Source organism: Bubalus bubalis, chromosome 18 (genome assembly GCF_019923935.1).
Source record: "Bubalus bubalis isolate 160015118507 breed Murrah chromosome 18, NDDB_SH_1, whole genome shotgun sequence".
In the NCBI taxonomy this organism is placed as follows: Eukaryota; Metazoa; Chordata; class Mammalia; order Artiodactyla; family Bovidae; genus Bubalus; species Bubalus bubalis.
Window position 1 is genome coordinate 34,472,153 of NC_059174.1, and position 24,212 is coordinate 34,496,364.

General features: G+C 54.3%; 3 protein-coding genes and 1 long non-coding RNA gene across 13 annotated transcripts in view; 2 read left to right on the top strand and 2 right to left on the bottom strand.

The window, feature by feature from the left end:
* SLC9A5 (solute carrier family 9 member A5) overlaps window positions 1–7,905 on the top strand; it is a 20,189-nt gene extending 12,284 nt beyond the window's left edge. For both annotated transcript variants that reach the window (XM_006072046.3, XM_025268847.2), the window contains 4 exons: window positions 2,121–2,291; window positions 2,804–2,873; window positions 3,523–3,657; window positions 6,456–7,905. In XM_006072046.3, coding sequence (XP_006072108.1) covers window positions 2,121–2,291; window positions 2,804–2,873; window positions 3,523–3,657; window positions 6,456–6,934 — 855 coding nt within the window. In that variant the 3' untranslated portion in view covers window positions 6,935–7,905. The remainder of the gene's footprint in view (window positions 1–2,120; window positions 2,292–2,803; window positions 2,874–3,522; window positions 3,658–6,455) is intronic.
* The window catches only part of LOC123330420, a 16,205-nt gene extending 3,483 nt beyond the window's left edge, over window positions 1–12,722 (bottom strand). Inside the window, exon 1 of the long non-coding RNA XR_006546342.2 lies at window positions 12,429–12,722. This is a non-coding gene — a long non-coding RNA (uncharacterized LOC123330420). The remainder of the gene's footprint in view (window positions 1–12,428) is intronic.
* On the top strand, window positions 8,050–22,099 carry PLEKHG4 (pleckstrin homology and RhoGEF domain containing G4). 9 transcript variants are annotated; one of them, XM_044932033.1, is made up of 26 exons: window positions 8,050–8,227; window positions 8,546–8,649; window positions 10,080–10,153; window positions 10,374–10,422; window positions 11,830–11,881; window positions 13,132–13,850; window positions 14,008–14,103; window positions 14,183–14,306; window positions 14,395–14,488; window positions 14,577–14,651; window positions 14,732–14,848; window positions 15,018–15,116; window positions 15,211–15,359; window positions 15,511–15,649; window positions 15,744–15,860; window positions 17,380–17,562; window positions 17,814–18,316; window positions 18,392–18,638; window positions 19,355–19,444; window positions 19,528–19,749; window positions 19,842–20,012; window positions 20,093–20,270; window positions 20,586–20,702; window positions 20,843–21,079; window positions 21,169–21,284; window positions 21,456–22,099. In XM_044932033.1, exons 6-26 carry the CDS (start codon window positions 13,340–13,342, stop codon window positions 21,459–21,461), a joined length of 3,591 nt encoding a protein of 1,196 aa, XP_044787968.1. In that variant the 5' UTR covers window positions 8,050–8,227; window positions 8,546–8,649; window positions 10,080–10,153; window positions 10,374–10,422; window positions 11,830–11,881; window positions 13,132–13,339; the 3' UTR covers window positions 21,462–22,099. The 9 variants fall into 9 exon arrangements, with proteins under 9 accessions (XP_044787968.1, XP_044787970.1, XP_044787969.1 ...); XM_044932035.1 differs by having other exon boundaries at window positions 8,050–8,214; XM_044932034.1 differs by having other exon boundaries at window positions 8,050–9,007.
* Window positions 22,036–24,212, bottom strand: part of KCTD19 (potassium channel tetramerization domain containing 19) — a 27,720-nt gene continuing 25,543 nt past the window's right edge. Inside the window, exons 13-16 of the mRNA XM_006072050.4 lie at window positions 23,956–24,147; window positions 23,629–23,783; window positions 23,186–23,287; window positions 22,036–22,294 (exon numbers count right to left, since the gene is read on the bottom strand). Of these exons, the coding sequence (XP_006072112.1) occupies window positions 22,181–22,294; window positions 23,186–23,287; window positions 23,629–23,783; window positions 23,956–24,147 (563 nt within the window). The 3' untranslated portion in view covers window positions 22,036–22,180. The remainder of the gene's footprint in view (window positions 22,295–23,185; window positions 23,288–23,628; window positions 23,784–23,955; window positions 24,148–24,212) is intronic.

Here is a 24,212-nt window from a genome sequence, read left to right on the forward strand (position 1 = left end):
GGCTGTTGATGTGTGTGTGTGTATGTAAGATTGGTCAATGGGTTTGGTCCAACCTGTTCTTGTGTAGTCGACTAAAAAAAATCTGGATTATGATTGTGCTTATCCTTGTTAAATGTCATTTTATTTGATTTAGCCCATCATTCCATCGTTTGGATCCCATGTTGGTCACCAAAAATCTCCTCAGATTCCCATCATATAAAATTCTGTTAAGCCTGTTAACTCTGTATTCATCAAAATCAACATAAAAATGAACATGATAGAGCTGAGGACAGAGCACTGTGGTCTGCTACTAAAGACTTTCCTCCAGACTGACCTGGATCAAGAATTTTGGGGGTATGGTTACTCAACCAGTTCTAAATCCACTTAGTTATGCCTGCACGCAATCCATAATTCCTCATGTTCTTCACAGAAATATCATTAGAGACAGAAGTGTCTAGTATACAGTTAGAAACACAAGATTATAGTTTAAAAGAGACAGACAGGCTGGAGATAAAAGATTTGGAAGCAATCTAGAGCAAAGGTTTCCTGGCCTGGCTACATCAGAATCTCCTAGGGAGCTTACTAGAATACATATTCCTGGCTTCACCTCCTGCAGAGTCTGACTAGTGGAGTGGGATGAGGAATCTGCTCTTAATAAGCCCCTTGAGGGGGTTGAAATGCAGCTGGTCTGATGGCTGGTGTCTGGGAAGCACAGATTTATCACTGGGCTGGCTGGCGCTGAGAGAGTCAATACTTTCACTGGGGAGGGCATTGAGATGGGAGAGGAGGCCAAGGATAATGCTGGGGAATGCACATGGAAGAAAAGGGAGGGAAGCCAGCAGAGGAGGAGAGAGAAGGAGCCCTTGGAGGGGCAGTAGCTGATGCCCCTCAGAGCTGTCTCGGAGGCCTGGGGCAAGAGGAGGGCTGGACTTTGCACGGATGTTGCCTAACCAGAGGCCAAGGTACTGATGACCAGTCAAAAAGCTGCACAGTGGTGCTGCAGTCAGGCAACCCCCCTTGCTCCCACCCCAGCTGTATTTCTGACATTCAAAGAATTAATGGGTACTAGGGGAAGTGTCAGAATGTAAGTGTAAAGGTTTAGCAGTAAAAGCAAGGCAATGGTGTCAATGGAAAGGTGTTTTTCAAGGAGGTAAGGGCAGGAACAGGTCTAAAAGCAGAGGCAGGGGCCGGTGGCCAGGGAAGGATTGAAGATGCAAGAGTGGAGGACTGGGAAGGAGGAACTGATGGAGAGAAGCGAACTGATGGACGCGGGGAGTGGGGAGTGAGGAGCCCTGTGAAGGAGTTGAGCTTCTGCACCCACCCACCCCCACCCTAGGGAGAGAGGCACACCTCTGCATCAGTGTGTAGAAGAGGGAAGTTGGGAGGAGACTTAAAGGGGATTCTTAGATCTGGCTCAGGGAAGCAGAAAATATGAAGGGTAAAGGAAAGAGACCAGCCTGGGGGTGTGCCGCAGGACAAGAATGATTGGGACTACATGGGTGGTACTTCGGGAAATTACCAGGAGGTAATGAAAAGGCTGCTAAGCAGTCACGGCCAGAGGTGGAGACAGGTTAGGTGAGGGTGTAGTGGGCTTGGTCTTTATGAGGAAGACTTGGAAAGAGCAGATGATGGGAGTGGTACTGAACTGGGCACAAGAGATAGTCACGGAAGTTCCTGCAGCCTGAGGAGTCATGGTGGCAGCTGCAGAAAGGGCTAAGTGGGGAGGGCCAGCTGGACAGAGTCCTGTGTTGTCACAAGGCAAATGGGCCAGGCATGTGGACTAGGCTCAGATAAACTGAGGTGCAAAGAAGGAAAAGCCTGCCTTGATTTCATGGTAGCCCTGAGGATAGGACACAGGATCCCCTGTGTCTTGTCACTTCACATCTGAGAAAACTGGGAGAGGGCAAGAGGGGATAAGAAAAGCCAAATTTGAGGGAGTAGGTTCTGGGATAAAGAACTGAAAATATAGAGTCTGGCTGGGTCTCTATTGTATTTTTAATTTTTTTTTTTTTTTCCACTCCATGGCTAGTTGTGGAAACAGCGGGCTGGTAGGAACAATGGTGAACTTGGGGCTGTGGTGTGGGGTTCCTGTGGGAGGCAGGACACCCAGCCTCATGGCAAGGTGGGGCTGTCATTGCCAGTACAAAGCCAGCTGCAGCCGCCACTTCATCTCTGAGGACGCGCAGGAGCGCCAGGACAAGGAGGTCTTCCAGCAGAACATGAAGCGGCGGCTGGAGTCCTTTAAGTCCACCAAGCACAACATCTGCTTCACCAAGAGCAAGCCACGACTCCGCAAGGCCAGCCGCAAGAAGGCATGTGCTTTCTCTAGGACTCCTGTTTGCAGCTGCAGGCTGATGGCATGCAGTTTTGAGCTCACAGGTTTTGGAATCCAGCCTCGGGGACCTGGGGGCTGCAGCAGCTTGGGTTCCCTTTTGCATCTTCCTGGAGCCCCAGAGGGGAAGGTGAAGCCTTCAGAGGGAGAGCAGCCTCTTGTGGTCACCTGCCCAAGGCAGCAGGACCACCTACCAGAGGTGGAGTGAGCAGGAAAGAGGCAGATTCCTTGTTGGGGAAGGGGTGCGGGGACTCCATGAATTTCTTATTCAGCCCAGGCTGATGTACTGAGCATCTCTGCTGGGGCCATCAGACTCTACAACACTTGCTGGGGGTGGGGGGTCAAGGGATGATAGAACCACTGTAATTGACGCAGATTCCCTTCTCTGTGGCGTCAGGAAGACCTGTCTTCTTGTTGACCCCACCAGATGACAGGATTGGGGTTTGGAGTCAGGGCAAGAGGCTTAGGGCTTTTTTTTTTTTTTTTCCTTAGAAGGATGGCGTGGCTAACACTGAGGCTACAAACGGGAAACCTCCTCGAGACCTGGGCTTCCATGACACAGGCAAGCAGGGAGTGGGGTGGTGTTGAGGATGGGATGGGGAGGGGAAGGGCAGGGGCCCATCGACTGGAAGCCTGAAGGACCTCCTCTGCACAGCACTCAATGTCATGAGCTGGGGCTCTTCCCCTTAGAACTAGATGGACAGGTCTCAGCAGTTACTAGACGTCTGTGACACCTGAGAGTTAACTCCAGGCTACAGACCCTGAGGACCTGGAGAATGTGTCATAAATGGAGCCTGGTCTGGGCCTTGAAGGATGGGTGGGCCCTGGGGTCCAGTGTCCCTGCAGTAAAACCAGGGGCCTAGAAGAGCTGCACACTGATGGGCCTTCCAGCCTTCCAGATGTTTATGCTTCCAGTTGACGATGGGATCTGGGGTTGAGAGAAGATGAAGGTGCTGGGAAGTGTGATTCCCTGATGGCTTCCTCTGAGGATCTGTCTTTCGTTGCCTCCTGGGGCTCTGGAGCCGCATGCCCCTTCCTTTTAAGCTCCCCACCCCCCTAGGCCAGTGCTGTAACAGCCACAGGACAAAGTAGGTGTCTCTACCAACAGTGGGGCTCTGCCTAGATGGACAAGGGGTTGGGCTCCGGGTGGTGCGGTACAAAGAGGCAGCTGCTGGGCTGGCCAATCCCATTCAGCTCTTGTCCCTGTCTAGCTGCTGTGATCTTAACCGTGGAGTCTGAGGAGGAGGAGGACAGCGACAGTTCGGAGACAGAGAAGGAGGATGACGAGGGGATCATCTTTGTGGCTCGGGCCACCAGTGAGGTTCTCCAAGAGAGCAAGGTCTCAGGTAATGGCTTCCTCCTGCCTGCCTCCCTCTGGAGCAAACTGGAGCTACACAGTTGGCTTCCTTCCCCTTTGCTGATGGCCTTTACTCCAGACAGTCACTCCACCTATCTGCTCATTCATTCATCAACCAGCATTTACTCAGCATTTCTTTTATGTCAGACATCTGACATCTATGATCTGATTCAATCCTCACAACAATCAAGATGGCAAAACTGAGCTCAAAGGAACTTGGGACTTGTCTAGAAATCAGCAGAACCAGAATTTGATTCCAAAGCTCACAGCCATTTCACTTGCCTCCCTTTACACTCTGGCGAGAAACACAAGGTGACAAGCAAACCTAACACCAGGTTCTGCTGTGACCCATGCTCAGCACACCAGCCCTCGGGTACAGCCCCCAGTAAGGGTGGCAGCCGGACCTGAGAGAGGAGCCTGCATTCATCAAAATGGCATTACTGTAGATAAAAACCAACATATATGTACTTCCGTATGTGGAGACCTAATGAACTCAGAATGCTAACTACCACTGCCAGTTGGCTCAAGAATTCTCAGGTGTCTTTTAAAAAACATCCTATTGTAGAACATTTCAAAATAAACAGTAGACAGAATAGTAGAATAAACTCCCATCTCTCTACCACCCATCTTCAATAATTACCTACTCCTAACTGATCTTATTTCACTTACACCTTCACTATGCCCCTCTCTTCAGTGGATTCTTTTGAAGCAAATTGCAAATATCATACCACTTTATTGCTAAATACTTCAGCAAGTATCTCTAAAAGATAAGGATCCTTCTTAAAAATGTAACAATACATTTATCATATCCAACAATTATCATATCCAAAATCTTTGTTATCAGATATCCAGTCCGTGTTCAAATGTCCCTGATTGTCTTCATTATTTTTACAGTAGGTTGTTCAAATAAAAATCCAGACAAAGACCCACACATGAAATTTGGTGGATAAGTCTCTTTTAACCTATAACACTGATTCTTAAGGAGGTAGTAATAGTGATTTTGTCCCCTAGAGCAGCGGTCCCCAATGTTTTTGGCACCAGGGACTGATTTCATGGAAGACATTTTGTCCACAGACGGGGGATGGGTGTGGATGAGTCAAGCGTATTACATTTATTGTTTCTGATCTAGTGCCGCTGCTGATCTGACAGGAGGTGGCGGTCCCCAGCTTGGAGGTTGGGGACCCCTGCCCTAGGGTACTGTCTGGAGACATCTTGTGTTGTCACAGCGGGCAGGGTACCTCTGTGATGTGTGGGTAGAGGCCAAGGATGTTGTTAAAACACCCTACAACACACAGGACAGCTCCCTACAGCGAAGTCTCTGCTCCAACCTGTGACAGTGTCAAGTTTGAAAAACCCTGATTTACAGGTCCCCCCACCATACTTTCTTTCCTTGCACTGTATTTATTGAAATAACTTGGTTATTTGTCCCCGTCTTTCCTTGTCTGGATTTTGCTGATTGCATCCCCTAAGCATCATTTAATATGTCTGTTTCACTGACCTTTATATTTCCTTCAAATCAGTAATTAAATCTAGATCAGACTTGATAAGCATACTCCATAGGTGGTGATGTTATACCTCCCACTGCATCTCACTAGGGAGCATATACCATCTGGCTGTCTCTCTTTTTGTAGGTTAGTATTGACTATTGGCTTCAGTTGTTGTTAGCCTGAGCCACCCATTATCAAAGTCCCTGTCAGTTTTTCATCAGGTGGTCTTGCAGTCACTGGTGATCACTGCCACATCCAACAGTTCATTCTGGGTTGCGCAATGCTGATATTCTATGTCTATTTTTTGTTTGCATTGATTAGCAGGAATTCTTGTATTTAAAAAAAAGCCTTCCCTCATCAATTACTTAGTCAGTCTGAGGTACAGTTCATATAGGTAAGAATGGCTAAATGCTTGAATTTTTCCTTTCCCTTATCAGTTTTCAGACCAATAGTTACCTGGCATCCTCTAAAGGTGAACACTGAAGTTTTTTTGTTGTTAAAATTTAATACAGCATTCCAGGGAGGTAGTTTCACTCTCAGTCACAGCATCAATACATTTCATAACATGGAGCATTTGAAGTTAAGTTCACAGGACTGCTCAGGACTTTATCAGTGAGCAGACACATACTGAGCACCTATTATATGCAAGGTACTGAGCTTGACTTTGGAGATCAAGGGGTGGTAGATAGCCAGAGGGCTGCTCCTTCCCTGCTTTCCTCTTTCAGAGCCTCAGCCTTTCTGTAATGCTGTGGCTGAGCCTTCCGTTATGGCTGCCAGCACTTCTGGGATTCTCGGCTCACATCCTCTGTGCTCTGGCATCCCTTTTGTGGCTCAGCTTTAGCCTGTTTATTAATTTTTTGTGAGCTCAGACTCCTGGACTCTGTACCACCAAAGGGCTGTGGTAGGAACTCAGGCAAGGAGCGCAGTGGCCAAGCCTCGAGATCTTCCTCACCCTGGGCCGGGGGCCCAGCAGGATGTGGTTTAAGCCTGGCACTGCAAGTTGGCTGAGGGCTGATCATAGATGGGTTTTTCCCTGCCTTGCTCTCGCTTTGTCTTGTTCTAGTTGTTTTCATTTGTTCAGTAGGTATTTGTTGAGCAACTGCTACATGCTCAGTCCTGTGCTAGGTGCTGGGGATACAGTGGGGAGCAGACCCAGCTGTGGTGCTTCCCCTTGGCCAGGCATGCATCCAGTAACTGCACAAATGGATGCTGCATGGCAACTGCAAAATGAACTTCTGTGCTTATACTTGAGAAAGTGTCCACTGGATTGGCAATGAGTGCATGTGTGCTCTGTCCCCAGGGAGCCTTGAGGTGTGCCCCAGCCCACGCATCATCCCCCCATCCCCAACCTGTGCGGAGAAGGAGCTGCCTTGGAAGAGTGCGCAGGGGGACCTGGCCGTCTACGTGTCCTCAGAAACCACCAAGATTGTGCCCGTGGACATGCAGACAGGCTGGAACCAGAGCATCTCGTCCCTGGAGAGCTTGGCATCCCCGCCATGTACTCAGGCCCCAACAATGACCCGCCTGCCTCCCTGCCCACGGGCCCCAGAAGAGCCCCAGGCCCCTCTCAAGCTGCCCCTCTCCTCTGATCCTCGCTCTTGCTTTGCCTTCCCCCCGAGCCTGGCCAAGGCGGGCCGTTCTCGCAGTGAGAGCAGCGCTGACATCCCCCGGCAGCAGGAGCTGCAGCCCCTCATGGGACACGAGGACCACACCCATCTCAGCCCGGGCACCGCCAACTCCCACTGGTGCATCCACTTCAACAAAGGTGGCCGGCTGTAGCCCAGACACTTGGGGAGGAGCAGGGGGCCGGAGGCCCCCTGGAAGTCTTCCCTGCACAATGGGCGGAGGAGCCCACTCAACCGGACATGGGGTTAGAGGGGCCTGGACTGAAAGTAGCAGCTGGGCTCCCTTGGGGCGGGTCAGAAGGGTCTCCTGGGCTGGTCCTCACAGGAACCCTTTTCACCACCCTCCTTGTTCCTAAACTCCTGCCACCTTCCCTTTCAGTAAGGCCCTAACTCTGGTTCAAGACCCAGTCCAGATGTTTTAGAGGCAAGGCCCAGAGACAAGGGGAGCTGATGCCCCATCCCCAGCGGGTCATCCTGGGAGCAGTTCCTGTCCCCCAAGCAAGGACATCTCTCCTCAGCTGACACTGAGCTGTCCTGCACTCCACCCTGCCCCAGCGTCAGCTAAAGGACAGTACCCTGGCAGTGAGGCTCCACAAGGGGCTGGTCCTCAGAGGGACTGGGCTGGGAGGTGCAGCAGGCTTTGCTGCCCTGTTGGCTCAGCTACCCACAGCCATTTGGTTTGGGGCAGTGGGAATCTGTCTCCACTCCTTGCTTTGTTTTCCTCCCTTTGCTGCCAGTCTCTGGGGCAATAGTTCCTCCATTTCCAGGACTGAGGCCACAGGGTTGGGCCAGGCTTCGGGTCATGGCTGCTTTCTAGCCAGCATCACTCTGGGGATCTGCTGCTCTGTGTCTGGCTTTGGACCTTTCAGATCCTTGGGTCTGAGATTTGTGAGGAGGGGAGATGGTGGCCCCTGGCCTCCCGCACTGTCCAGTTATTTCCTGAACAGGAAAGGAGCTAGGTATCCCAGGATCACTGCCACTGCTCTGGGGCTGAGAGGCCTGACTATAATGGAAAGGGGGCTGACTGGGTGGCAGGTGACTTTCCTGGGGTTAGCACCTGCCCTGAATTGCGTACCTTGAACCTAAGATACATTAAACATCTCTCAGATGGATGTGTGTCCTGCACCCATGTGTCTGGGTGTTTTGAGGAGTGAGAAGGGGGCAAGAGGGCATGTGGTGAGGGAGATGGAAACTTTCTACTCCGTGCCCCAGGGCTTCCCAGATATGGGTGGTGGGGGGTGGGGGGAGGAGGTCCTGGGCAGGAGTTAACACTCCTGGGGCCCACGGCCCTCCCTCCCTCTGCTCCCATTCTTTCCCACTATATCACCTTACAGGAAGCCTGCAGCAAGTCCAGGGGATTGTTCTCTGCGCACGGAGTCACAGAACTGGGAGTCCACAAAATGGGAATGACTTGCAGGAAGAAAGACCCCAGAGGTCAGATGCCAAGGTGCCCAAAGATGCAGCCAACACACACTGGCACCAGATAAACATTCCTCCAATGCCTGGAGGGAGGGGTAGGACAAATGAAAAGATGTGTTCCACACATGGCAGGTGGGAGGACAATCTCAAGGGAGCTGGTTACCCTGAGTGTTTCTGATACAAATTGGAGAGAGTGGGGTCCAGAAACATCTAGGAATAGAAATCCCTGATGACAGCAGATCCAGTTTCCACTGGGCCTTTCTATTGATACCACACACACACACACCCCCCATAAAATTCACCCATTTAAAATGTACAGCTTGGTGGTTTTCTAACATATTCACAGAGTTGTGCAACCCTCCCCACAAGCTAAGTTTGGAACAGTTTCATCATCTCCCAGAGAAACTCCGTACTGTCGGCATTCACTCCTCACCCTCTGCTGAGCCCTAGGTAATCACTGATTTGTCGTTCGTCCTTACAGATCTGAAATCCTGAACACACTGCAACGCTTACACATTTAGTCAGCCTTTTTTTCTGACTTATGCTTGGGGAATGTGGGAAGAGAAGGAAGAGTGACTTTCAGGCTTTGCCCTCACACGGCTTACAGTCGGCTGCGATAAGGCCGAGCAGCTGGTCCCAGCCCTCCCTTGCTAAGGATGTTACCTTAGGCATGTTACATACTCTCTCTGAGTTCCAGTGTCTTCATCTGTTAAGTGGGATGCTTACTTCATACCGCTGCTGTCTGGATTAGATGATGAAATGAGAAGAATCTAGTACACAGCCTGGCCCGTGGTAAAGGATTACAAATGTTAGTCATTGTTGGTGTTACATTACAAGCCCAAGAGCATAGAAAGTGCTGTGAGGCCCGAGGAGATCTAGTGGGGGGGGAATAGCTTTGAGAGGGGTATGAATGTGTGTGTGTGTGTGTGTGTGTGTGTGTGTGTGTGTGTGTGTGTGACAGGGCTCAGACAGCATGGGTGAAGCTATGTGGGTGCATTTCAGGTGGGAAGAGCAGCATGAATAAAAGACATCTGGAGCACACACAGTGAGAAGCAAGGAGCAGGGGGTGACATGCTGGGGAGAGGCCAGCCAAGGACACAAAGGCTTGGGTGGGGTGACCCTGCCGAGTTTCGGAGGTGGCAGCCTGGGAGAATTGTGACCTAGAGAGTGTGGGCAGTGATGTGCAGTAGGGAGCATGAATGTAGCTGGTGCTGGGGGGAGGATGGTTGAAAGCCCACGAGGAGGAAAGCTCAGTAGGAGGAAAGGCCAGAGATGGAAGACCTGCTGGGAGGCCCAGGGATATGAAGGTGCTTGTGTTGGAGATGGCCGGCAGCTATTCTCAGACTCTGGTGTCAGAACCACTGGGAGCTTGTCAAACACAGATTCCTGGGCCTACCCCAAGGTTCTGACTCAGCTGGTCTACGGGAGCCCAGAAATCTGTAATCTGAACCACCTCTCCAGAAGGAGATGGCCCAGAGACCACATCCTTCAAAAATTACTAGATTAGGAAGGTTCAGAAATGAAATCCACAACTGATAGTGTAGGAAAGGGTGCAGAGGGGCTCCTGGGCCTAGAGCTGGGTAACTAAGAATGGGGGGACTTCCAAGAAAACGGTTGGTCAGGATGGTGGGAATGACCTCCAGTGCCTTGAAGGAGGAAGAGTTTTGACCTGGAGGGATGAGCATGAGCATTCCAGGTGTGTGTATGTGTGTATACTCAGTCGTGTCCAATTGTGACCTCATGGACTGTAGCCCGCCAGGCTCCTCTGTCCATAGGATTTCCCAGGCAAGAATACTGGAGTGGGTTGCCATTTCCTCCTCCAGGGGATCTTCCTGACCCAGAGATCAAACCCACATCTCCTGTGTCTCCTGCATTGACAGGCAGATCCTTTACCACTGCGCCACCTGGGCATTCCAGGAACAGGGAGACATATTGCGACAAGACTTCTGATCAGGTGAGTTTTTCAGGCCTATGTAAGAGCTGGACAGGAAGGCTGTGATTATGCCTCTGGATGGCTTTGAATGCCACACTAAGGAGTTTAGAGCTTATTTAGGCTAGAGGTGAGAGGTCTGGAAGGTGTAGGGTATTTGTCACCCTCGCTGTCTAGGGCAGTACTGAAGAGGGGAAGGTTTGGGGTGGAATGAGGGCAATGACTGTGGTTCTCTTATCACTAGGCCCACAGAAGCACAGAGCTCCCACTCCATTTTTGATTGGCTCATGTTGGTAAGAAATGTGAAGCTGGCTGGCGAAGGGTCAGGGGAGGGAGGCCCATCCCCATTTCATGATCTCAGTGGAAAAGGCTGCTGTGAGGACATTTTGCTGCCAGGAGAGCCACAGAGCTGGGCCCCATGAGTCACTGCTCAGTCCTGCAAGCTCAGCCCACAGACCCTGCTGTGGTCAGTGGCTCAGGTTGGCTCCAGGCCCAGCCCCCAGTGTTCCCCACTAGGCCCAGTTTGTCCCCATTTCTATCTGTCTCTCTGCCATCCTGGGGCTGTGCATCTTGCCACTCTCTGCCTCTTCTGTGGCCCTCTCCGACTGAGCCTCTGAATCTGCTTCCATTTGTGACTCTGGTTTACATCTGGCTCATAAATGGAGAGCCTCAGGAGGGCAGGGCTGGTGTGACCAGTCTCAGGTACCCCTCAATATTTATTCCAAGCCCTGTGCTAGATACAAGAAATACAGAAGTGGGCAATACATGGTCTCTGTCTTCACAAGACTTACAATGCACATTCTGTGCAGAGTGACTAAACCAAGGCCTGGCCCTGCCCCTGAATCTATCTGCCTGTGCCCAGGGGTGCTGGGGTCAGCTATGGCCTATGGCTTGAGGCCTCTTGTCTTTGGCTCTGGAGGGGTACATGTGCCGGCCAGCAGGTCTAACCAGCTCTTCGGGCTCACAGGGGGCCTGGCTAGGGTGGGGGTGGGCAGACAGTGGGCAGCAGAAGGGGAGGGAGGGAGCTGGAGGCAGTGACTCAGTGGGGCGGCTCTAAAACAGCTGGGGAGGGAGCCAAGGCTGGTCCTGATGCTCGCTGAAGCTAGAGGAGGGTGGGATGAGAGGGCCTGCGGGGGGTTGGGGATGGAGCAGGGTAACCCCAAGCCTCCTTACTCGCAGCCACATCCCCTGAAGGAGGCTCCTGGGAGGCTGACTTGGTGCTGATGTGGCAGCTGGAATGGTGGGGAGGGGAGGATTGCTGGTGCTCCTTCTGATGCCCTGATTCTCTCCTCTGGCAGCTTCTTGAAGGAGGTGACTACCCTAGAGCCAGGGAAGCCACTGTACCTACTGCCCTCTCTCTACAAGGAACCCAGGGCCTGAATAAGGTTATGGGGCACAGTGTCTTCTTCTGGCCACATAGCCTACCTTCTTATAATCTTCCCACAAGTTTGGGGGAGTGTCAGTCCAGACCCACATGTCCCCAAAGGGACTTCACACCTCAGAGCTGAGCGAATCTCACAGGTCAACTGTCCAAGTGATTTTCACCAGTTCAGGATCCTCTGACCGAGCATGAAATGAAGGGCAGGGCTCCAACACAGCCCAAGAGCTGGCAGCAAGTGGACCTCTGACATACAGGTCTTTCCTAGTTCTCAGGGGGGAATCCCAGGAGAAAGGAACGACTTTCCTTCTTTCTTTTACAGGTGAGTAAGACGAGGCTCAAGGGGCACTGAGTTGCAGGAGCTCACCTAGCAGGTAAGTGGAAGGGCACACCTGGACCTCTGCTTTCAGAATCCTGTCCTCAGTTCCAGCCTCTTTGGCTGGATTTTGTGGCAGGGGGTGTGGAGCTGGGGAGAGGGTGTATATGACAGAAGTGCCAAGAATGCAAGGGAGTGGAGAGTCCGGGCCTGGTGGATTCTGGCGAATCTGGGTCAGCACCCACTACAGAGATCCCTCCTTTCCTCTAGCCCAGATAGCGGCCCCCACGTCCCATCATAGGATCATACAAGCTGTCTCTCAGTGCCTGGGCCTGAGGACTGGAAAGGAAGATAGGGGCTGCAATGGAAGGGCCTCTCCCTCCATGAAGATACCCCTACTGGCTGCCAGCAGCACCAAATAGCTAGTCTGGGCTTCCGGAGTCTCTCTTCCTAGGGGTCTCCAGGCTGACAGAGCGCTCCTTGTTTTGCCCAGGGAGGCTGGGGCTGTACTCCCCCCATCCTGCGTGCATTCAAGAGCAGAAGCCTCCCCCCCTCGGTCCGCCAGCCCCCTCCCTCACTCCCAGGCGGACCCCTGGCTCACTCACCCTCGCGCACCTACGCCGCCTTCCCAGCGGGGGAGCGCTTCTGGCGCGCAGAGCAGGCCGGGGGAGTGGGCGCCGTGGGAAGGCCGCTGGTCGTTGCCCCTACCGGCGGGCTGAGAAGCCAAGTCAAAGTCAGCTGGAAGCCCCGGGGGTGAAGCCGAGTCCTCCCGGCCCGCGGGGGACGAGGGGGCGGCTCGGCAGGGGGCGCTGCGAGAGCCGGCGTCTCGGTGCTCTCCGGCCGGCTGGGGCTCTGGCGGCTGCCGTCGGGCCCGGCGGGGTGGGCGGTGGCTGCGTCCTCCGGCCCCCAGGGGGCGGTGCGGCGCCGCCGTGTTCCCTGCTGCGCCCGTGCCGCCCCCGCGGTCTGGAGGCTGCGCGCAGTAGCCGCCGTCGAGGCAGCGGTGCGGTACGTTCGAGGGCTTCGGCTGCCTGGCGTCCGGGGTTCGCGGTTCCCCGTCGGCGCGTCCTGGGGTTGTGAGCGTGACCGGGGGGCGGGCGAGGGAACGGGCGCGCGAGCCCATGGCGAGGCCGGGGTCGGCCGGGCCGCCTTGAGCGCGAGCACGAGGCCGCGCCCCGCCCTTGTCGTGAGCGTCGCAACCGCGCAGGCCGCCCCCCAGCGTGGGGCCCTCCGGGCGAAAGCCCACGGGAGCGCGGCACCGCCGGTCCCGAGCTGGACGGAGAGACCCCAGCCTTTCTCCCTTCTCCTCAGGCCTCAACTGCGACAGCCGCTGTGCTCCCGGTGCCGGGCACCAAGAATGGTGCCTCCTACGGCCTAGTGCCTTCTGCCTGCATCACCCTCCGAGCCCTACCCGGCCATCTTCAACGTGTTTCCTGGATGAGCTGAGGTCTTAGTTCACACCGAGGGCTTAGCTCCTCTCCCTTTTGCTTGGAGCAGGCCCACGCTTAAGGAAGGGGAGATGGAAGGGCCCCTGAAGGATGGGGATGAGTCTCCAGAGTCCCAGGGCCATGCCACCGACTGGAGATTTGCTGTGTGCAGTTTCAGAGATGCTTGGGATGAGGGGGAACCTGCTCCCCAGATGCAGGCTAAGAACCCCCATCCTCCAAGCCCCCCAGCAGGGGCAGCCCAGGGGGAGGAGCTCCAGGGCAGCCCTCTGCCTGGTGAGCTTCAGTCACCCACAGGACAGATGGTTGCAGATGAGTCGGGGCATGGTCAGAAGGGCACATTAAGAGGGTCTTCTGTCCACATGAAGGAACCAGACTCCTCTGGAGTGAAGATCCTCCTAAGTCCAATGTCTTCCCACCTTAGTCTGGCACAGGGTGAGAATGACAGCCAAGGAGGAGACTTGGCAGGGGACTCAGTTTCAGGCAGGGTCATGCCAGTCCGCTTGGACCCTGAAGTGTTGGACAGTGACCCTGTGAACCATGGAGGTCTTTTATCTGAGACATCGCCAGAGCTACTGGAGGCAGGTAAGGAAGGCTGGGCCAGGGAAGTCTTGGGAGGGAAGAAGGGAGGGTACCTGAAGGTGGGGAGGCTTCTGATCCTACTCAGGCTAAAGCCCAGGTGCAAGTAGGGGGTCTCTGGGTAGATTGCCCAGTGTAGACCCAAGTGGTTTTCCTCGCCAAGACTCCCGCAGATCCAGGCTCTTGAAGTCCACTGACTACCTCCTGGCCCAAGACCTTGCCTGGGAGCTACTTGCCAGTGGCATGGCTGCCCTGCCAGGTAGCTAGCTGGGAGACACTAAAGGCGGTACAGGTGGGGTGGCTTGATTGAGCAGATGTTCACTGCCTTTTCCCCATAGGGACTCGAGATGTAGAAGGCCGGGCAGTGCTGCTTCTGTGTGCCCATAACTCAGCTTGGAATCACCCCAAGTGCAACAGCCATGAGCTCGTCCGCCTCCTGCTCTACTTGCAAAGCATCCCCAGGTTGGGGGAGGAGGTTGGGGGACAGAACCTGAGCCAGGAGATGGTTGGGTTGGGGAAATAGATACTCAACCAAAGCCTGCTCCTTTAGGCCCAAAGTACAGACCTTGGGATTGACCGTGCTAGTGGACGCCCGGATTTGTTCCCCAAGCTCTTCCATATTCTGGGGGCTCAGCCAACTGCAAGTGAGTACAGGATTGTAGCTCCCTTCTTCCCCCTAGCCATTCCTTTTGTGTAGGGTCGGGATCAGGCCTGAGCTCAGATTCTTTGCAGAAAGCAGTCCCAGGATCAGTGCATCGTGTGCTGCTGGTGGGAAAGCTGCCGGAGGAAGTGCCTGCAGGGCTTCAGGTACTGAGCCATTTTGGTCAGGGTGGAGATGGGGTGAGTCCCCACCAGGCCCGAGTCTACTACACCTTCTTTTTCTGCAGATAGAGCATCTATCCTCTCACCAAAGCCTGCTGACCCACATCTCCACCTCAGAGTTGCTCACTTCACTAGGAGGAGGCCTGCCTTACTGTCACCAAGCTTGGCTGGACTTCCGGATGGTCAGTACACTGGGTGGGGCATTGGGTGGATGGGCAGGCAATATGGTCAGCAGAGGAGCTCCCCCTGGGCTGGCTTGGGCAGTGCATAGCTGGCTGCAGTGGCCTAGGATCCAAGATGCCTGGGACCAGCCCTGTGCTCTGTGCTGGTCATGCCTGCCTCTGTTCACAGCGTCTGGAAGCCCTCCTGCAGAGCTGCCAGGTGGTTTGTGCCCTGCTTCAGGGAGCCATTGAGAGCATGAAGGCTGTGCCTCAGCCTGTGGAGTCTGGGGTGAGTGTCCCCTCTTGACACCTCCCCAAATTCTTCCTTTCTTCCTTCCCCTTCTCCCACATGCGCTTCTACCACCCGTTGCTCTTAATCATAGGAAGTTGGTCGACTGCTGCGGCAGGCACGGGTCCTGATGGAGCATGTGCTAGACTCTCCACGGTTGGCATGGCTACAATGCCAGGGAGCCTTGGAGCTGACGTGGCTAAAGCAAGAGGTCCCAGATGTGACCCTGAGTCCAGACTACAGGTAGGTACAAGCCCAGGTCTTGCCCCAGCCCACTATATCTCATGCCAAGGACTCAGTGTCTGGCCCAGACCAGCCAGGATTATGGTCCCAGGACAGGGTCAAGTGGAGCTAGGCACCTGGAAGGGGCACTAAGACATGTACCATGCACCAGGTCAGCAGTGGACGAGGTTGAGGAGCTGTATGGCCGCGTGGATGGATTGTTGCACCAACTGACACTGCAGGGTAACCGCCGAATACAAGCACTGGAGTTGGTCCAGACGCTGGAGGCCCAGGAGGGCGAGCTGCACCAGGTGGGAGCTATTCGCCCTGGTGGGCCTCACCTCTAATTTTAAGCATCACCCCTACCCCATAGCAACTCTCCTTTCCTTGTTTGTACTCCTCCAGATGGAAGTGTGGCTTCAGCAGGTGGGCTGGCCAGCACTTGAGGAGCCCAGGGAGCCTTCACTGGACATGCTGCTTCAGGCCCAAGGCCCTTTTCGGGAGCTGGACCAGATTGCTCAGGTGAGTTTGGTTACTTGTTCCTCGTGTAGGTATTGGAGCACTTTGCCAGAAACTTGGAATGCAAAGTGGGTGAAAGTAAATCTAGTCTTTATTCTCTTGGAAATTACAGTCAAGCCGAGGAGATCAGTTGTAACCAAAGATTGAAAGTCATGTGTATGTTCTTTTTTGGAGAAGGGAATGGCAACCCACTCCAGTATTCTTGCCTAGAGAATCCCATGGACAGGGGAGCCTGGCAAACTACCATCCATGAGGTTGCAAAGAGTTGGACATGACTGTGTGACTGAGCACATTTGTTCTTTGTGTGCAAAAGTTCTAGAGAGAAGCAATACAGGTATTTCTATCTGAGTGTATGATAAAGTCCTGAACGAGGAGGGGTATTGGGCAAACTCTCTTGAGATAGTGACTTTGATCTGAGATCTGAAGGATAGGTTGATGTTAACCAGGCAGAAGAGGGTTAGAGATAAGACATGTTTCAGACTGAGGAAGCAAAAAGCATGTACAAAGGTCCTGTGATAGGAGGGAGCGTGGCTTGCCTGAGGAACCATCAGAAAGTCAGCGAGGATGAAATACAGTGCAGAAGAGGGAGAGAGAGTAGGGTGAGATGAGGTAAAATGAGGCTGGAAGAATGGCCAGTGGCCAGGAACTGCTCCTGTAATGGAGTACAATTTAAGCAGGAAAATCATACAATCAGATCTGTATTCTAGAAATATTACCATAGTTCCTGGGTAGACAGTGATTTGGTGGATGGACATGCAGAGTCCATTGAAGAGGCACTTGTAGTGGTCCAGGTGGGAATGATGCTTACTCTGGCCAGGATGGTGGCAGAGGAGATAACATTTGAGAAGTTGATGGGATTCAGTGGTGGATACATGTGAAGCTGTGAGAAGGAGAAGTGTTTACAAAGGTGAATAGGTACTGTTCCCTGAGAGACAGACCTTCTGGGGGAAAGGGCATTCATCTGTCTAGCCTTGGATGTACTTTGGAAATGACCATGAGGGAAGGAGAGGGAGCACTGAGTGTAGAGGCTCATTTGGTGGTTGTAGGTGTATGGGTGATATTTGAAGAGTGTGTGCATATGATTGCCTGAGAGAGAGTGGGCCGTCTTCAGGAACACCGAGGTTTAACAACTGAGCTAAGGGATGGGGGATCAGGAGGGGGGAAGCACTAGAGAAAGCCAAGGAGAATCAGGGAGTGGGGAGAGGTCAGGGGAGCTAGAGGAGAGAGGTTTAATACTACTGAATGGTAAGAGTCAGAGGAAGCCTGAGAGGCACTGGGGATGGGGAGTGAAGTGGGGTTGCAGAAGGCCAACATAGTTAACAAGTAATGATGAAAATAATGGTTTCTCCAGGGAGTTTCGCTGTGGAGAGGAGAACAGAGAGAGGGGGTTGGGGGAGGGGTTGCGGAGGTCTGGTCTGCACAGAAGTGACTTGATGATGCCTGCAGACATCCATGGAAAAGACCTGGGCTCAGCAACTGCAATGCCAGGCCTAGGCTTGCTGATTCCAGGCTCTGTCTCCAGGAACAGGTCAGGCGAGGGGAGAAATGTCTGCAGCCACTGGTTGGCTGTGATGCGGCCGAACTGGGCCCCTTTGGGGCCCGCTTTCTGACCCTGCAAACCCAGCTGGCCGACTTCTCTAGGGCTTTGGCCCAGCGGCGGCAGCGACTGGCAGATGCTGAGAGACTCTTGCAGTTCTTCAAGCAGGTGCGTGAGGGGTCCTGTCCCTGGTTCCAGGTGGTCAGTGAAGTCAGAGGGGTGGCTGCTTAGTGCTACGGCAGCCTGAGCTTTGAAGGATATCATGCCTGTTTTCTCTCCCTGTTTTCAGTCTGATGCGCAAATCTACTGGGGATGCAGCCTGGGGCCACCGTTCTGTGGGGATGGGGGTAGATAGAGGAGAAGGCTTAGCAGTCTTGGGGAGATCCTTCCTCAGTGCCCATCTGGCCTTGGTGTTGCAGGCCTTGACCTGGGCCGAGGAGGGGCGGCAAGTGTTGGCAGAGCTGGAACAGGAGCGCCCAGGGGTTGTGCTGCAGCGGCTGCAGCTGCATTGGACCAAGCACCCGGACTTGCCTCCTGCCCACTTCCGAAAGATGTGGGCTTTAGCCACAGGGCTGGGATCTGAGGCCATTCGCCACGAGTGCCGCTGGGCCTGGGCGCAGTGCCAGGACACCTGGCTGGCCCTGGATCAGAAGTTAGAAGCTGCTCTGAAGTCACCCCCGACGGGTAGCACAGCTAGCCTGTGTGTCAGCCGGGTCCCAGCCGTACCTGCTGTCCCTCCCCTGAGGAAAGCCTATAGCCTTGATCGGAATCTGGGATTGAGTCTTAGAGAACCTGCCCACCAGTGCCACCATGAGGCCATTGTACCTGCCTACCACAGACCAGAGGCTGGAGGTGGTGCCCAGTCAGGGTCATGCCCCACCGTGCCTCCTCCAGGGAGCTGTGACCCCAGGAGCCCCAACAGGTACAGAGAGTGGGCAGGGCAGGGAGGGCGGTGGCAGGGCGGATGTCTCGGGTCCTGACTCCACCTCCCTGGTAGACTTCAGCTGGTGCTGGCGGAGATGGTGGCTACGGAGCGGGAGTATGTCCGTGCCCTGGACTACACCATGGAGAACTACTTCCCTGAGCTGGATCGCCCTGATGTGCCCCAGGGCCTCCGTGGCCAGCGTGCCCAACTCTTTGGCAACCTGGAGAAGCTGTGGGACTTCCACCGCCATTTTTTCTTGCGTGAGCTGGAGGCCTGTACCCAGCACCCGCCCCGGGTGGCCTATGCCTTCCTGCGCCATGTAAGCCCCACAGGCCACGCGGCCCCTGGCTGATCCTGCCACACTCAACAGTGAGCTACTGGGTCTGACCTTGGTGTCAGGTCCTGTGATGGGTACAGCTATGAGCAGGACCAACCGGCCCCTGTTCTCCAGGGTGCTTTTAGTTTAGCAGAGGAGATGTGACTGTGAAATAGATAATTCCAGATTATAATTGGGATTAGAAAAAAATCCAGATAGGTGATAGTGAGTTAGCAGTGAGGCAGGGGTACCCCCTTTAGAGAGAACAGTTAGAGGCATCTTAAGAGAAGCTGATGTTTGAGCTAAGGCCAGAGGGAGGGGCTGTAGTCAGAGCATCCCATTCAGAGGAAAGATCAAGTACAACGTGCTGGGCAGGAAAGTGGCCCAGTAGTTGAGAAGGAGACGGGTCAGTGTAGCTTAGTGCTGTGAGCAGGGGAAGGGTCTTCTGAAGTGAGATGAGACCAGAGCAGAGCTCTTGGGGCTGTGGGAGTGGCAGGGCTGTGTGCAGGACTTCATCCCCAGGGCCCTGTAGGCAAGCCCCTCCCTGCACAGCGCCTGTTCCTTCCAGATCACCCGTCACTCCAAGCAGGGCAGGTAGGATCTGTCGGTGGGAGGTCTCCTGGGAACACGTTGGCCATTTGGGCCTCCCAAGCTGAGAGTGGTCTGACTCCCTTGGATGCTGGCCCATTGGCACCTGGTCAAGCTGTGTATCTTTGCAGAGGGTGCAGTTTGGGATGTACGCACTCTACAGCAAGAATAAACCGCGCTCCGATGCCCTGATGACCAGCTATGGTCACGTCTTCTTCAGGGTGGGTGAGCCTGAGACTGTAGTGGGAGGAGGGATGGAGCAAACAACGGGAAGCTCCCTGACGGTGTCTGATGCACCCAGCAGGACAAGCAGCAGGCACTGGGGGACCACTTGGACTTGGCCTCCTACCTGCTGAAGCCCATCCAGCGCATGAGCAAGTATGCGCTGCTGCTGCAGGAGCTGGCACGGGCCTGTGGGGGACCCGCACGGGAGCTGAGTGCCCTGCGGGCTGCCCAGAGCCTCGTGCACTTCCAGCTGCGACATGGCAATGACTTGCTAGCCATGGATGCCATCCAGGGCTGTGACGTGAGTCTTGGCAGGCCATGGTGGCCAGGGGCAGTGGGTGTGAAGGGAGGGGGCAGAAGAGGCCAGGCACCCACCAGGCCCTCACTTGGCAGGTCAACCTCAAGGAACAGGGCCAGTTGGTCCGGCAGGATGAGTTCACAGTCCGCTGTGGGCGCCACAAATCCCTGCGTCGCATTTTCCTCTTTGAGGAGCTGTTGCTCTTCAGCAAGCCTCGCCGAGGACCCACAGGCATCGACATGTTTACCTACAAGCGCTCCTTCAAGGTAGGCACAACCCGGCCCCTCCCCGTACCCCCAGCGCCCCCACCCTACAGCCTCACTGAGCTCCTCTCCTGGCCACACAGATGGCAGACCTTGGCCTCACTGAGTGCTGTGGGGACAACAACCTGCGCTTTGAGATCTGGTTTCGCCGTCGCAAGGCTAGGGACACCTTTGTGCTACAAGCTGCCAGCTTGGCCACCAAGCAGGCCTGGACAGCTGACATCTCCCGCCTGCTCTGGAGGCAGGCTGTCCACAACAAGGGTGGGTGTCTGCCCCATTTCATCCCATGATCCCCTCCTTGGAGAGCTTACATTGTCCCAGAGGGGCCCCAGCGAGGGCCTCAGGAACTGGAAACACTGGGGAGGGTGGAAAAGGTCCAGCAGCAACAGCCAGCACAGGAGAAAGAACTCAAGTCAGGCAGTCCTGATGTCACCATCTCAGGCTGAGGACATGTAAACCTCTGAGTGTTTGGTGCACAGGACAGTCCCCAGGCTATGGGTGTCCAGGAGAGACTTGTATGAGGAGGAGGAGTGATAAAGGGCTGGGCTGATGTCCAGACACCCACTTTCCACCCAGAGGTGCGCATGGCTGAGATGGTGTCTATGGGTGTGGGGAACAAGGCCTTCTGGGACATTGCACCCAGCGAAGAAGCTATCAACGACCGCACCGTCAACTATATCCTGAAGTGCCAAGGTAGCAGACAGGCTGCAGGGGTGGGGTGGGGAGAGCTGCTCAGGGAGCGATGTGGGCCTCTGGCAGCCCTAGCCTGCACTCCCCTCAGGACCTCGGCCCAGATGGGCTCTGGCCTGACCCAACCGGACTCTCTCATGCAGCAGTTCGCTCTCGGGCCTCCATTGCTGTGGCTCCTCTTGACTCTGACAGCCCCTACCTGGGGGCCTCAGGCGCCCTTCCTGGAGATCCTGCCTCTTGCTCCGTACTGGGGTCCCTCAACCTGCATCTGCACAGAGACCCAGCTCTTCTGGGGTTCCGCTGGCCCCTGTATTCCACCAGTTTCCCAGAAGAAGCAGCACTGGAGACTGATGCCGAACTGGGCAGCCAGCCATCTTTGAGTAGGTTTCTGGGCTTTCCCAGAGGCAGGAGGGCATGGCTTGGGATCTGGGCCTCCCCTGCTGACAGCTCACCTGGTCTCTCTTCCCAGCTCCTGAGGACTCAGAGGTTTCCTCCCAATGCCCATCAGCCAGTGGCTCCAGTGGCTCAGACAGCAGCTGTGTGTCAGGGCAGATCCTGGGCAAGGGCCTGGAGGACTTGTCCTACGTGAGTGTCATTTTGCCTCGTACCTACCAGTGCTTTCTCAGCTCTACCTGGGCCTATGGCACCCTTGTCTTTAGGTGGAAACGAGGGTGGTAAGACAGAGCCATTCCTTAGAGACCCCACCTGGATCCTGAGCCAGGGAAATACATGTTCATACCTGGCTTTGTACCACAGGTCTGAGCCTGGGCTTGAAGGTGGGCAGTGGATCCAGGAGTCTTTAGATCCAAGGAGCATCACCTCCCTGGAGATCTGCTATGACCAGGCCATGGGCAGCACCTGGGTCACCTCCAGCCCATATGCACAGTCCTGTCAACCACCCATTCTGATGTCTGTGTCCATTGGACAGATCGGCAGTGACCTCTCCAGGGGATTCTGGCAGCAGAGCCTAAATAAGCACCCTCATTTTGGGTTCCTGGCCCATGTCCCCTTCGGTCCCCATCTTCTCCCACCCAGAGCAGAAGGTGGATGTTTCTATGCTGTAGGCTAGTGGGATGTTGAGTGGCTCTGGTAGTGACTAAGCTGCCCCACCCTTCAGGAGGAACAGAGGTGGGTTCCTCGCCACTGCTTCCCAACTCCTGGTCTCAAAGCCAGGCTCATCCCTACTGGACTCTTCTTCTTGCCTGCCCTAGCTCCCCAGTCCAGTTTGGTTACATGGACTCAGAGGTTTTTGAATAGCTTTCAGTTAGAGTTGTATAAGATCATTTCACTGGTTGTAAGGTCTTTGGTTCTCAGAGATGGAGTCCAGACCCTTGACTTGTGATTTATTCTTTATTTGTTTATAATAAAAAATAAACTGATAATGCACCCTTCAGTGGAGACATCCCTGGTTAAAATGCATCTTGGCAATGGGATGGGTGGGATGTGGGGGCAGCATATCTCCCCAAGCGTGGCCAGGCACCTTAGCCATCTTGTAGGTACTTGCTCAGGACAGAGTAAGAGACAGACTTTGACAGGCCCCTCTGGATGAGCAGGTCCACACAGCGGCCATATTTCCTGGCGAAAGGCAACGTGAGCTGGAAGGAAAGGCTGGTCTTATTCCTAGCTGGTTGCTACTCTAGCTTTGTGAGGTCCTCCTATCTGGGTGGGGGCAGGGTTGGGGGCAAGGCCAGCTAGTGCTGTTGACCTCAGTTCTGCCTAAAGGCATCTCACAGACCTGGGGCTCAGAGTGGCTACCAGGGCACAGAATGAAATGAATAGAGGATCAAAAGTGCATGTTTCCTGTCACTGGTTTTCCACTTCCTAATCGTAGATGCTGACTTCATTTCCAATCAACAGACTAGGCAGAGGCTAGTAACTTGGCACTATTATGTTTATGGTGAAAGGTGTTATAATAATGTACTTGATGACAGAAATACCAGATTAATGAAAAATTAGGCAAATCTTTTTCACCTCCAACGTTCAAATAAAAATTTGAATCCTAAAATTATTTTAAGGACTCAAAAAACAAAAACCTGAGTTATTCCTTTGCCCTTATTGAAGAATTTTCTTTGTAAAAACTGCTTTATAGCAGCTTAAGTAGAAAAGGAATGTATAATACCAAAGTATTGACATCAGGTGCTGTTGGTATCTATAACTCACTGAAAGCATGTGACTGCCAATAGTGTCTCTGATTTCAACACCTCAAAACGAGCTCATATGATGTGCATCCCTGGTCAGGGTTGTTAGTGATGAAGGCTAATTTGGTAAACACTGGAGAAAACTAGTGACCCAAATACTGCTTTTTGACCACTCTGGACAGGTTAATTTCAGCCACTGTTCCTCCCTCCCTGGGACCAGCGACTAGAGTTCCAGTTCCCTATCTTCGCCTTCTGGGCAGCACTGGCTTGGCCCTCATGCAGCAAGACAGTGTCCATCTGAGGCATCCAGAGGGTCGCTATTTCCCATGGGGTACAGGTGGCCCTCACCTCGACCCAGCTGTATAGGCGTTCCTGGGTGTGCCGGTCATCCTTGAATCCAGTGATGGCCAGCAAATCCACCACAAACTGCTTGGGGCTTATGTGCAGGGTCTGCCAGAAGAGCCCACAGTCAGCCAGGGCTGGAGGCCACAGCCTGACCCACATTTGCTCCCAGCCCCTTAAAGTGGGATGCGGAGCAGGGGCTTCTCTGGGCCTGGAGAAGCCGCAGAGGTCAAGGGGTACCGTCACTTCAACCTACCTCTTGGCCATGGCTTGGCCCAGATGCTGCCGCCCTGTCTCCTGGTCCCTACCCTTCTTGCCACCCTTCTGCCCCTGATCTCTTCCCCTAGCTGCTCCCCCTTGTCTTGGCTGCCCCCTCTTGTCTTGCACTATTATTGTGGAAGTGAGGGGACAGTGGAGAAGGAACAGGGCTTGGGGCCAATCATACATACCCACAGCCGGTTGACCAGGGAGACCACCTTGGCTGTGATGGCTTTGGGGTCATTTTGCCGGATGGAATCCAGAATGATGTCAGTCAGGAAGCAGTGACATTTCTGTGCATAAAACATCTCTTCCCAGGACAGAGAGAAACTCAGGAAAGTCACCTCTGTGGAGGAGAGAGGGGGTGTGGCCACATCTGCCACAGCGAGGGCCTCAGAGCCACCCTTGGTTAGGGGGAGAAGTGCAGGGCTTCCAGGGAGACCCCATCCCTGAAGTAACTGGCTGGGGACTCAGGCATCTGCCCATGGGCAGGGCCAGGCCCGGCTCCAGAGCCTCACCTCGGGGCTGGGGGCTGGCTGGGGGCGGCGTGCGCCTGAGGTGGTCCATGTGCGTGGTGTAGATGATGCTGTCCTCAAAGAACATGCACGAGCCATCACTGCCCACCACGGGGGGGTGGGTCACCTTGAGGATGACCCCTGTGTTGTCCCCCTCACTGGCCTCAGGCAGGGTCAGCTCAGGGGCAGGATTTTCTGTGAAAACAACGTGGGGAGAGGTCTCTCCTTAAGTTCCATCAGAGCCCAAGCAGGGAGGAGAC